Genomic DNA, 12,131 nt, shown 5'->3' on the forward strand with positions numbered 1-12,131 from the left:
GGGAATCCAGGGTGGGGAGGGGCTACAGGGCTACCCACAAAATTAGCTTATGTATCGCTGGCTTGCTTGCATTGGCTAGATTGTGTCAGGTGTGAAAAATTCCCGCCTAGCTAAAAATAAAAGCTGCGAGAGGTTTCAACTCGGGGCTGCGCTTCTCGATTGGCCTGCGTAGCCCTGGCTGCCAGAAATAAACTTTTTTCCCTTTCCTATCATCCGGTTCTTGTGGGCAAATTTCTTTTACCCGTCAAACGTTGGCCATAACAACCCTAGTATCCACAGTGCCGAAGGGGAAAGACCCTAGAGTAGGACAACAGATCTCAAACTGTACCCCCAGCCCAGCAGCATACACCCTGCCTGGGAGCCTGGTAGAAATGCAAATTCTTGAGCCCCCACCCCAGAGCACTATCCAGCCCCAATATCCACAGTGCCAAGAGGGGAGAGACCTTGGACTAGACCATTTCTCTAGATCATTGCTCCAGACATGAAGCATGAACACTAAGTCAAGATGCAGCACAAAATTGACTAGTTCTGATGCAAACCACAGGATCCACTGCGGATGGTCTTAGCTCCAGAGGCTCCCACAGTTCTGTGCACCTTTAGAACACCCTGAGTCCACACGTGGGGATGGGCATACAGACATCACCAGGGACGGTGACAGGGAAGGTTCAGAAGAAGAAGTGAAAACATATTTCACCCGGCAGTTTACAGCCAACACCGTGCACCCAGCTCTGCGATGCCATAAATCAGAGCGTTAGTGAGGCGGAGAAAGGGAAGGCAGTCCTGCACCTGGGACTTGGGTGGGTCAGAGGCGCTGCTGAGGCTCCAGCTCCTCTGCTCTGAGCCTTCCCCTGCCCCTCCCCCCATCTTCTGCCATCTCCCCCTGGGCTCCGGGTTAATCACCCAGAGCAGGCGGCATCATTACCAAACAGAAGGAACACACAGTTCTCCCAAGCAGCAGAAACAATTTGGCTCACATTTTACAGTAATTAAGTTCAATGTCCCCCAGGCTGGGGTTTCAGGAGACGCCCCTCCCAGCCCGTTTCCTGCAGGAGGTAGGGGGCCATGGGGAGGAGGGCTAGTGGGCCATTCCCAGGAACAGTGCCTCTGGGGGATCCACATTGGTCCTTCCTCTCCCCACACTCAAAAGAAGTCGCCCCTGTGCTCATGTCTCTGGAGAGAGCCACAATTTCCCCAGGGGAGGCGGCGACAGCTGGCACAAAAGCAGTTAAGTGCGCAGGGCTCCTGGCCATGCAAGTGGGCTTTAAATCTTTCTCGCTCTGTTTAATCTGCACTCAACTCTCCACCTGGCAGGTGGCCCCTGGACGCTGGAGTCTGGGAGCTCCCCAGATAGACCCCTTGTCTGCTGGCATGCCAGGCTTCACCCGGCACCACCCATGGCGGGACCAGCCAGGGCCGCGTGCTGAGCTAATCTAACATGGCGTGCAGCCTTGTAGGACTAATTCAAGTTCAGACCAAGAAAGACTGGTGCGTGCACATTCTATTTTCCTCGAGTGGAACGGGAGAATCTCTTTGATCTCCCCATTAGTAATTCCACTACAGAGCCTAACTGTTTGAGCAAGTGCCCAGGGAATTCTTGGAGAAATGGAACAGTGGCCTCTGGAGGCCACTCCAGCCGAGCCATGTACTGGACATGTGCCCAGGATGAGGCCACCAGCCTGGGAGACACTCTCGAGGTAGGGAGGCTGTCATCTCCCAGACCCCTATAGGCTCTGGCTTCCAAGTGGGCGAGGGAAAGAGAGGAAGGGTGAGGGTGTGCGGGCCCAGCCTCCTGCTCAAGTGACCTTCACCTCTCTGTCTTCACAAGGTCACAAGGCCCAGAGTCAGCACTTTGTGGACGGCAAAAGCATCAGCCAAGCTTTAGAGACAGAAAGAAAGAGAGAAAGGGAGACAGGTAGGCAGCGAATATGACCAGCAAGAAGACGTCACAAGTGAGAAAAGAGACCTCCTGAAACAAAACAACCCCAGCAGGGTTTCCCGAGTCACAGCCTCATGACGATGGGTGCACATGGCAATGCGTGTGGCTTGGTCAAGGGACACACTGGTTGCCCACTGTGGCCTCGGGGCCTTTGGGCCTGTGGGCTCTGCTCTCCCCCTCCCCCTCCCCCTGCCGGTTGCTGCCCGCCCTCCCAGGCACACAGCAGGCGCTCACACTAGCAACGCTGGGCTGGGCTGGGGTTGCGGGCACCCTCCCACGCTCCTCTCCTCTGTCCAACACTGCCTCGGCCCCACTCCTCTTGGTGGGGGAGGAAGGGAGGATGCCAAGCTCCGGAGGGCAGTGGGCTAGTCTTGCCACAGGGTCTTCTTCTCCTGTTTTATTTGGTTGTTTTTTAACTCCTGTTCTAAAAACAAACCAACAAAACCATCACTAACAACACAGACCTTTCGCATTGACAGGATGCAGGGGGCTTACTGAACAAGCACCTAGGAATGGCCAAGACCACGCCTCCCCTGCCTGCAAAGCTACACTTCTCTGACTATAAAAAGAGGAGTTCATAGCCTTAAAAAAAAAGTTGCAAATGAAGACAAAAATGTATTGAGAAGTTAGTGTATATTTTTTTTAAGGTATCCCAAATTCCACTACATAAAGCTAATATCCACTGATATTGGGGCAAATCTCCCCCAATTTGGGGACTGCAAGCACCCACAAAGATGGAATTACATATTCACAGTCCATAGCCTACTTTTTCACTCAAAGTGTTGTGCCCATCTCTGCATGCCAATAAATACAGGGCAAAGCCCACGAAGCAAACCCACTTTCGTGGCTGCATAATATTCCGTTGATTCACCCCAGCCCTGGTCCTAGATACAAATTTTCCACTATTATAACTAACAAGGCAGCAGATATCCCTGTACATGAATACGCGACACACGTGCTCCAGAGAAAGAACTGCCAGATCAACTGATGGCAGACGGCCTTCTAGAAATTCTAGAAAGGGTGCCTGCATTAGGCCCCCCAGCAGACCATCTATGGGCCTGGGGCTCCATGTGCTTGGTGCCCTGGGCCTCCCGATCTCATGGGTGAAGAACGACTTCATTGGTGTTGGACTTGCCCTATGTAACATGTGCTCAGATGTTTGTGCGATACAGAGAAGTCCGCCTGGTGGGCACAGCTTCCTCTTCTGACCTGTCCACACCCTTCTGCTTCCTCTGCAAAGTGCCTGAGCATCTCTTTTGCCCACTTTTTATACTGGGTTATTCTTCTCGATCTGGTAAGAACTGACCTGGTGGGTAGGATTTTTTCCTTCTAAGTTTGAGATAATTCACGTACCACACAATTCCCCTATGTAAAGTGTACAATTCAGTAGTTTTTAGCATATTCAGAGTCTTACAGCCATCACCACTACCCATAATTCCAGAACATTCCATCATCTCAAAAAGAAGCCCTGTCCCCATCAGCAGTCACTCCCCAGCCCCTGGCAACCACAGCAGGGTAGGAGCTGCAGACACAGCATTTGGCCTGGCCTGCTGGGTGGCCATAGCTACGCTTGGGCCAGTGCTCGCCTAGCACCCTGGCTTTGTCAGCCCAGAGGCGACAGACTTCCTCTGTAAGGGCCAAATAGCAAATATTTTGGCTTTGCGGACCAGGTGGTCTTGGGGAAACTACTCAACTCCACCACCATGGGGCGAAAGCAGCTGCTGGCAACATTTTACCCAATGGGCGCAGCTCTGGCCCAACCCCACTTATTCATGAGCATGAAGTCTGAGTTTCATATAATTGTCACAGATCACATATTCTTCCTTAGATTTTTTTTCCCCAACCCTTTAAAAATGTGCAAGGTGTGTATGAAAACAGCCACCCTGCCGGATTTGGCCCACGGGCCCTTGTCTGCAGACCCCTGAACATGAGGCCTGAATGTAAGAGTGCGGCTTTCATCTCGTAGCTCTTGAGCACAGACAAGGAAAGAAAAGGGAAAACGGGGACTGGCGGGGTTCCTGGGAATCTGAAGAAGATAAGCAAACCAACAAGTGAAAAAGCCTCTAGAATCTAGGAGGTAGGGCTGGCCGATTAGCTCAGCTGGTCAGAGTGTGGTGCTGATAACACCGAGGTCAAGGGTTTGATCCCTGTACCAGCCAGCCACCAACAAACAAACAAAAACAACCTAGGACATGGAAATCCTCCTCCTTGGTTATTTTCGGATGAATGGGCTAAAAGGAAACTGGCCCAGAACCCAAGTGGGCTGGCAGAGCTTGGGCCAGCTGGCAAAATGCAGGCACAGGCGAGGCCTGGGCTTCTACCCTTCCCTCAAATCTGGTCCCATCTGACCAGAACAGTTTCCCTGCCTTTTATGAGTCCTGCTTTCAATGCTCCCCAGTTTGTCATCTGTGAAGAGAGACACTCTAGCAGCCCTGTACCCTGGCTAGTTATGGGGGCAGCAAACCCTGCCAGCCCATGTCACCACCAAGGAGCCTGACAGCCAACACCCCAAGACAGCCAGGGACACCTCACAGCTGACCGCGTTCCCTGGGCAAGCCCCCTTTGCTGCCCAGCCCAGTAACCACACCAGGGTGCCTGAGCAGGGGCTAGGGCCGCTGGGGGGCTCTGAGAGGGAGCCTGGCACCTGGACGCCCGCCCGGAACCCCTGGTTCGTTCCAAGCACCGCGCACTGCTTGTTCAGTAATTTCACGCTACGCCGCCTAACAATGTAAGCGTGTAGGTCCAATCTAAGGCTGCACTCCCCAAATGTCACTTGTTTGTGAACACATGGCTGAACCCAAAATTGCTTTTAATATCTCGGCAGTCCCTGCTGGCCCCATGCAGTTTGGGCGCCAACAGCACCTCCAGGACAGGAGCAAGGCCTAGGGCTTACAACTCAATTTGCTGCAGGCCAGTCACAATGCAGGCAGGTTTCTCACCAGCCAAGGTGTCCCTGTGGCCATGCAGACACGCACAGCCACAAACTCTCTCACAAAAGCTACAGCCCTGAGATATTTAATTAGTCCTCTGGATCAAAAAGGGGAAATCTGGACTTCCAACTCTCTCTTTTTGAGCTAAGCTCAGAGTCTTCACTAAAGATAACCCCCACCAGGATTTTCTGAATTAAATCCCTGGAAAATCTCTCAAATCTTCCTTGCTATGCAGCCGAGTTCCTTTTCTAAATTGCACCAAAACAGTGAAGCTAGAGAAATAATTAATTAGCAACATAAAGGTTAGCAACATTCGTCCAGACCAGCGCTGTCCAGAAGTGTAATGCGAGCCACCCAGGGTTTTCATTTCTCTAGTAGCCACATTAAAAGAGTAAAAAAAACCAGGTGAAATTCATCTTAATAACATATTTTTTTAACCCAATATATCCAAAATTATTATCAGTCTATGTTATCAAGATGAACAAATTATTTGCAAGATATTGTAGGAGCTGCAGACACAGCATTTGGCCTGGCCTGCTGGGTGGCCATAGCTACGCTTGGGCCAGTGCTCGCCTAGCACCCTGGCTTTGTCAGCCCAGAGGCGACAGACTTCCTCTGTAAGGGCCAAATAGCAAATATTTTGGCTTTGCGGACCAGGTGGTCTTGGGGAAACTACTCAACTCCACCACCATGGGGCGAAAGCAGCTGCTGGCAACATTTTACCCAATGGGCGCAGCTCTGGCCCAACCCCACTTATTCATGAGCATGAAGTCTGAGTTTCATATAATTGTCACAGATCACATATTCTTCCTTAGATTTTTTTTCCCCAACCCTTTAAAAATGTGCAAGGTGTGTATGAAAACAGCCACCCTGCCGGATTTGGCCCACGGGCCCTTGTCTGCAGACCCCTGAACATGAGGCCTGAATGTAAGAGTGCGGCTTTCATCTCGTAGCTCTTGAGCACAGACAAGGAAAGAAAAGGGAAAACGGGGACTGGCGGGGTTCCTGGGAATCTGAAGAAGATAAGCAAACCAACAAGTGAAAAAGCCTCTAGAATCTAGGAGGTAGGGCTGGCCGATTAGCTCAGCTGGTCAGAGTGTGGTGCTGATAACACCGAGGTCAAGGGTTTGATCCCTGTACCAGCCAGCCACCAACAAACAAACAAAAACAACCTAGGACATGGAAATCCTCCTCCTTGGTTATTTTCGGATGAATGGGCTAAAAGGAAACTGGCCCAGAACCCAAGTGGGCTGGCAGAGCTTGGGCCAGCTGGCAAAATGCAGGCACAGGCGAGGCCTGGGCTTCTACCCTTCCCTCAAATCTGGTCCCATCTGACCAGAACAGTTTCCCTGCCTTTTATGAGTCCTGCTTTCAATGCTCCCCAGTTTGTCATCTGTGAAGAGAGACACTCTAGCAGCCCTGTACCCTGGCTAGTTATGGGGGCAGCAAACCCTGCCAGCCCATGTCACCACCAAGGAGCCTGACAGCCAACACCCCAAGACAGCCAGGGACACCTCACAGCTGACCGCGTTCCCTGGGCAAGCCCCCTTTGCTGCCCAGCCCAGTAACCACACCAGGGTGCCTGAGCAGGGGCTAGGGCCGCTGGGGGGCTCTGAGAGGGAGCCTGGCACCTGGACGCCCGCCCGGAACCCCTGGTTCGTTCCAAGCACCGCGCACTGCTTGTTCAGTAATTTCACGCTACGCCGCCTAACAATGTAAGCGTGTAGGTCCAATCTAAGGCTGCACTCCCCAAATGTCACTTGTTTGTGAACACATGGCTGAACCCAAAATTGCTTTTAATATCTCGGCAGTCCCTGCTGGCCCCATGCAGTTTGGGCGCCAACAGCACCTCCAGGACAGGAGCAAGGCCTAGGGCTTACAACTCAATTTGCTGCAGGCCAGTCACAATGCAGGCAGGTTTCTCACCAGCCAAGGTGTCCCTGTGGCCATGCAGACACGCACAGCCACAAACTCTCTCACAAAAGCTACAGCCCTGAGATATTTAATTAGTCCTCTGGATCAAAAAGGGGAAATCTGGACTTCCAACTCTCTCTTTTTGAGCTAAGCTCAGAGTCTTCACTAAAGATAACCCCCACCAGGATTTTCTGAATTAAATCCCTGGAAAATCTCTCAAATCTTCCTTGCTATGCAGCCGAGTTCCTTTTCTAAATTGCACCAAAACAGTGAAGCTAGAGAAATAATTAATTAGCAACATAAAGGTTAGCAACATTCGTCCAGACCAGCGCTGTCCAGAAGTGTAATGCGAGCCACCCAGGGTTTTCATTTCTCTAGTAGCCACATTAAAAGAGTAAAAAAAACCAGGTGAAATTCATCTTAATAACATATTTTTTTAACCCAATATATCCAAAATTATTATCAGTCTATGTTATCAAGATGAACAAATTATTTGCAAGATATTTCACGCTCTCTGCCACGGGCTGAGTCCTGGTTGTCACCAGATGTCACTTCCGTCCTCCCTCCCCAGCCACATTTTGAGGCTGTCAGTGGCTGCAATCCTAGTGAGTGCAACTCCAGAGCCTCTTCTGTGAAGGTGTGGGGTCCAGAAAATGCTGGAGGACTGAAGGTCTGGCCCTGTCATTTCTCCTTCCCCTGCCAACACCTGGATCTGGGAATAATCCCAATGGCCCCTCCTGGCTGTGTCCTCCTCCCCGACCTGTCTCTGAGGCTTGGAGTTCATAGCACTGTCCACTGCCCCTGTCATCGGAACCTCCAAAGCTACCCTGGGCTCCAAAGGGAGCCAAGTGTGAGGCAAAGGCCGGGGCGAGTGGTCATCTGGGTGCCACCTCGGCCACCCCCCAGCAGCTCCTGCGGACTTCCCATCAAGTGGCCTCACAAGCCCTCCAAGTTGTCAATGAAAACCAGGTGGATGGGCACACGCAGAGTTAAGAGGAACTTGAGAACAAGTGCTCAGTTCAGATGTCAACTTTGTTGGCCAATAATTGGTCTCCTGAGACCAGGATGACAAATTACCTGGAAAAAAAAAAATCAAATGCGTCTCCTCACCTTTCTATAAGCTCCAGGGATTGCCAAGTCAACAAGAAGCCCCCAGGCACTAAAGAGTGGGGGGAGGGTGGTGACACTGAACACAGGTTGTACGCTGCTGTGGAAGAGCCACAGGAAGGGACACAGGAGAAAGGGATGAAGGCAGATGCCCGAGTGGACTCCTGCCCAGCTCAGCTGCCCTCAGAGGACAAGTGTCAACCAACAGGAATAAAACCCCCATCCTCAGGAGCACAGGCAATCAGAACATGTCCACAGGGCCAGCCAGGACAGAGAGAGACAATGGTGACAGCCGAGGAGAGCCCCAATCCCAAGGTGAGAGCAGCCCAGGCTGCTGCGCCAGGCAGCTGGGGATCAGGGCACACCGGAGCCTGGCCTGCGTCACACATGTCCACCCCCCTATCCCACCTCCTGAACACTCTGCAAGGGAAGGAACATTCTGGGCACAAACTCTCTTGAGGATGCTAAAAACAGGCCCTGGTAAAGCATACAGGCCCCAGGCGGAGCATAAATGGCCACTGTACAAGCCCTGGGCCGTGGTCTGCAGAGGCAAGGAAGGGCCACCCCCCACCCCACTTAGACACTGTCACAGAGTCTGCGGGTTCTTACCTGAGTGGCCACTTTGCCATAATCAATCCACCGCAGGGTAGCAAAATTGGTAGATTCCGCGCAGTTGAAACCGTGATTGAAGCCAGCGTGGTAGCCATAGGGAAACGTGATCATGAACTCCCCAGCCTCCTGCGTGATCTGAGGAGGGAGAGGTGGGCAGGTGAGGGGCGAGCACAGCAGGAGGACGAGGGCTCAAGGACTTCCCAACAAGTGTCAAGGCGCCCCAACTTTACAAGCCAGCAGAGCTCCACAAAGTCAAAGGTGGCTCTGGGGACTCAACGTGTGGGAGCCCCAGGTCCACAGCTCTGCTGCAGCACCCAGCTCACCACGGCACAGCCAGCTCTGTCCCCAGGTGACAGACAATAGCATCCTCCCGATGGTGAACTACGGCACAGAGACTGCTGAGTTCTACGATTCTGGGCCCTTTCCATTCCACACATTTGCAGTGAGGGATGGTGTCTCCTCCTCTGGAGGTGGCTGCCTCACACTCATGGCCACTGTGACATGTCCTGACACAGCTGGGGGCTGGTTGGGGGGTGGATGGTGCTGGCAGCAGCTGCAGAGTCCTCCGGGACCAGGAAGGGGGGTGCATGCAGGACCATGTCCTGCCTAGCGTGAGAGAGGGATGTCCGACTCCATGCATAGAACGTGCCCAGAGGATGACCCAAATGATGTCACCATCACAAGCACAGAATCCTTAGAATTGGGTCTGAGCAAGGTTAAAGAGACCAAAGACACACCAGCATGCAGGGAGGACAGGATGCCTTAGACCAGAGCTGGCAGGACCATCTGATGTTTCTAGACCAATTCCAGATGGTCTGGAGCACCAAGCTCTGGGGTGAGCCTGAAGGGTGGGTTCCAAGATGAGACAGACCCACGGCCTGGAGGGAAAGGCAGGGGTGCCTACCAGGGCAGAGTGGCTGCAGCCTCCCTGGGGCAGTCTCCCCTCCCAGTGGAGGAGACGACCACACCAACTGCCCCATGCTGCTGCCAACAGCAGAGCCACCAACAGAGCACATCAAAGGATCGACAGCAAGTAACAGCTGTGATCATGCCCACTCACTGTGTCCCAGAACTCGGGCAAAGTGCTTCTCAGAGATGGGGCTGTGGGCCCAATTCACAGAGGTGGAAACTGAGGCTCATGGAGTGGAAGTGAGTCTCTCTGAACTCAGGTGGGCTCCTCTGTCTTTATTTAACATTCAGTAAAATGCACGACCACAGGTCGTTCAGAGTTCTGAGCATCAGGTACCTCCACCCAGCAACACAGCCCCCAACAGGAGCAGAACATTCCAGCACCTTAGGCAGTCCCCTCCCCAACCAGGGATGTGGGGGTTTTTTTTGTTTTATTTTGGTTTGTTTGGGTTTTATTTGTGGTTGGGTGGTATGGGGATCCGAATCCTTGACCTTGGCGTTATAACCCCATGCTCTAACCATCTGAGCTAAGCAGGCAGTGGATGTGCTTTCTGTCACCACAGATGACGCTTCTCTCTGGAGGTTCACATGCAGTCACTCGCTGGTACTCCTGTGCCTGGGTTCTTTTGTTCAGCATGTTTTCAAGATTCGGTCCTGCCATTGTGTGCACCAATAGTTCGTTCCTTTTTGTGTAAATGGTGTTCGGTTGTGTGGATACATCACCGGTTACTTATCCCTTCTCCTGCTGATGGACATTTGTGCGGGTTCCGGTTAGGGATCTTGTGAAGACAGCTGTGATGTGTAGACACATCTTCATTTCTCTAAAGTAAATATGCACCATGGTAGTGCTGGGAAAACAAGGTGGGTGCTTAAGTTTCCAAGGAATTGCCAGGCGGTTTCCACGAGGGTCCCACATCCTGCAATCGCACCGGCCATGCACGGGGCTCTGGCTGCTCCCTCCACACAAGCACTCGGGGGCGTTGCTGTGACTTGTGCCACTCTGGTGTGCAGGGGTGGCGCCTGGTTTCGACCACCTTTCTCTGACTTCCAGATGTTAACACCGAGTCGTGCTGGTTCAGCTGTCCATCTCCTTTCAGAGTGTCTGTTCAAGCCTTTTATCCCTATTTATTGGGTTGTTCATCTTTTTATTGTTGATCTGTAAGTTCTCAGGCCTGTTAATTTTTATTTATTCCCCCAGAGAGATGGGTAGAAATCACTGGATTCATTTAAGTAACCAACAAGAAGTCAAAGCCCAGGAAGGGGGAGTGGGTGGCAAGTTGGGGGAGAAACCAGCCACAGCATCAAATATCCATCAAAACTGACATAGCTTGGCGAAAAGCCAGTCCTTAAGAACGCTATGATATTTTTCTTTTCAAATAATTAATTGCACCAATCAGGGGAAGTCAGTGTGCATTAAATTATATTTTTAAATCCCGGTCCAAGTGACAGCTGCACACAGTGAAACCAGAAGCACGACCGGAAATGGGGATGGAGAGAAAACACATGCGTGTCCCCAAACCCCCAGCCACGGCCGTCCACGGCACAGGTTCCCTGCACCAGCTACTGCCCACTTCCCCTGGAGCTCTCAGAAATGCAGGGAGAGACAAATACATGAAGATTCGGGGTTTTTTTTTTGGAGGCTGGCTGGTACCAGGAACCAAACCCTCGACCTTGGTGTTACAAGGCTGCACTCTAACCAACTGAGCTAACTGGCCAGCCTGGGGCTTTGAAAGAAAATGCAATTACTGACTTTACCCTATTTGAACTGACCCCAGAAAGCCCTCGCTTGCTCGTTCTCTAAGGCCAGGTTGGTCACGTCCCTTTTCTCTGCCAGGCCCATCCCTGGAGTGGCAGAGAACCCCTTAACATGTGCTGAGAGTCGTCAGACTCAGCACCTCCAAGGGACACAGCGAGGCCCTCACAATGCCAAGTTCAAAACCCCAGCTGTGGAGGGGGTAGCAGCAGGGAGCCAGGCTCGAGGGACATTAGGGCCTAATCCACCCTGCCCAACCTTCCCATAAGCCAAGGCCCAGAACAGAAGACGCGCTGGGTTAGGATGACAAGATGATTATGTCTCTGTCAGGAAACCTACATCCTGGCAGCTTCATTTCAAGCCCACAGTGTCTGTCCTCTGTGTCACCTCTGTCAACATTACCCCAACAATAAATGAGAAGGCGTTTGGGATGATGGATAGGCCGCGCGGCAGAGTAATCAGTAGTGAAGGGACACTGGCCCCCAACGCCAGTCATGGAGAAAGTCCGGAATTCAGTCTCTTCTGCGAGCTCTTGCAGAATAAATGAGGAAGTCAATGGCAGATTACAGAAATACACACTTTTAATTATTAAAAAGCTCAGCTATTGATCTGCTTTTCCTTCTAGAAGTAAATACCATTACAAAGATTTATAAGTAGAGTGCGGGGAGTCACTCGTTTGAAGGCTGCCAGGAATTCAGATGAGGGGATCCACGCCACACTCTGAAAGGGACATTCATCTCATTGCTTCAGAAGGGCTGGAATGCTGTCCCCAGCCAGCGGCACAGGGACTGCTCCCTGCCATCCAGAACATGGCCCGCAAGCCTGAGGAAACACTGCCAGTCGGAGCTTCCTGGGCTGTGCGTGGCATCTGAGCCAGGCTTGCTGGCGAGGCACCTCTGGTTGAGGCTCTCAGGTACTTTGTACACAAACTGCACTGCCACAAAAACAGTGACTGGGGGGGGGGGGGGGG

General features: G+C 52.2%; 1 protein-coding gene across 1 annotated transcript in view; it reads right to left on the reverse strand.

Moving 5' to 3' along the window:
* Positions 1-12,131, reverse strand: part of KDM4B (lysine (K)-specific demethylase 4B) — a 129,850-nt gene that overhangs the window by 55,482 nt on the left and 62,237 nt on the right. The window contains exon 8 of the mRNA XM_008571520.1: positions 8,497-8,634. Coding sequence (XP_008569742.1) covers positions 8,497-8,634 — 138 coding nt within the window. The remainder of the gene's footprint in view (positions 1-8,496; positions 8,635-12,131) is intronic.

The sequence above is a fragment of the Galeopterus variegatus genome, unplaced genomic scaffold, assembly GCF_000696425.1.
Source record: "Galeopterus variegatus unplaced genomic scaffold, G_variegatus-3.0.2 Scaffold695, whole genome shotgun sequence".
In the NCBI taxonomy this organism is placed as follows: Eukaryota; Metazoa; Chordata; class Mammalia; order Dermoptera; family Cynocephalidae; genus Galeopterus; species Galeopterus variegatus.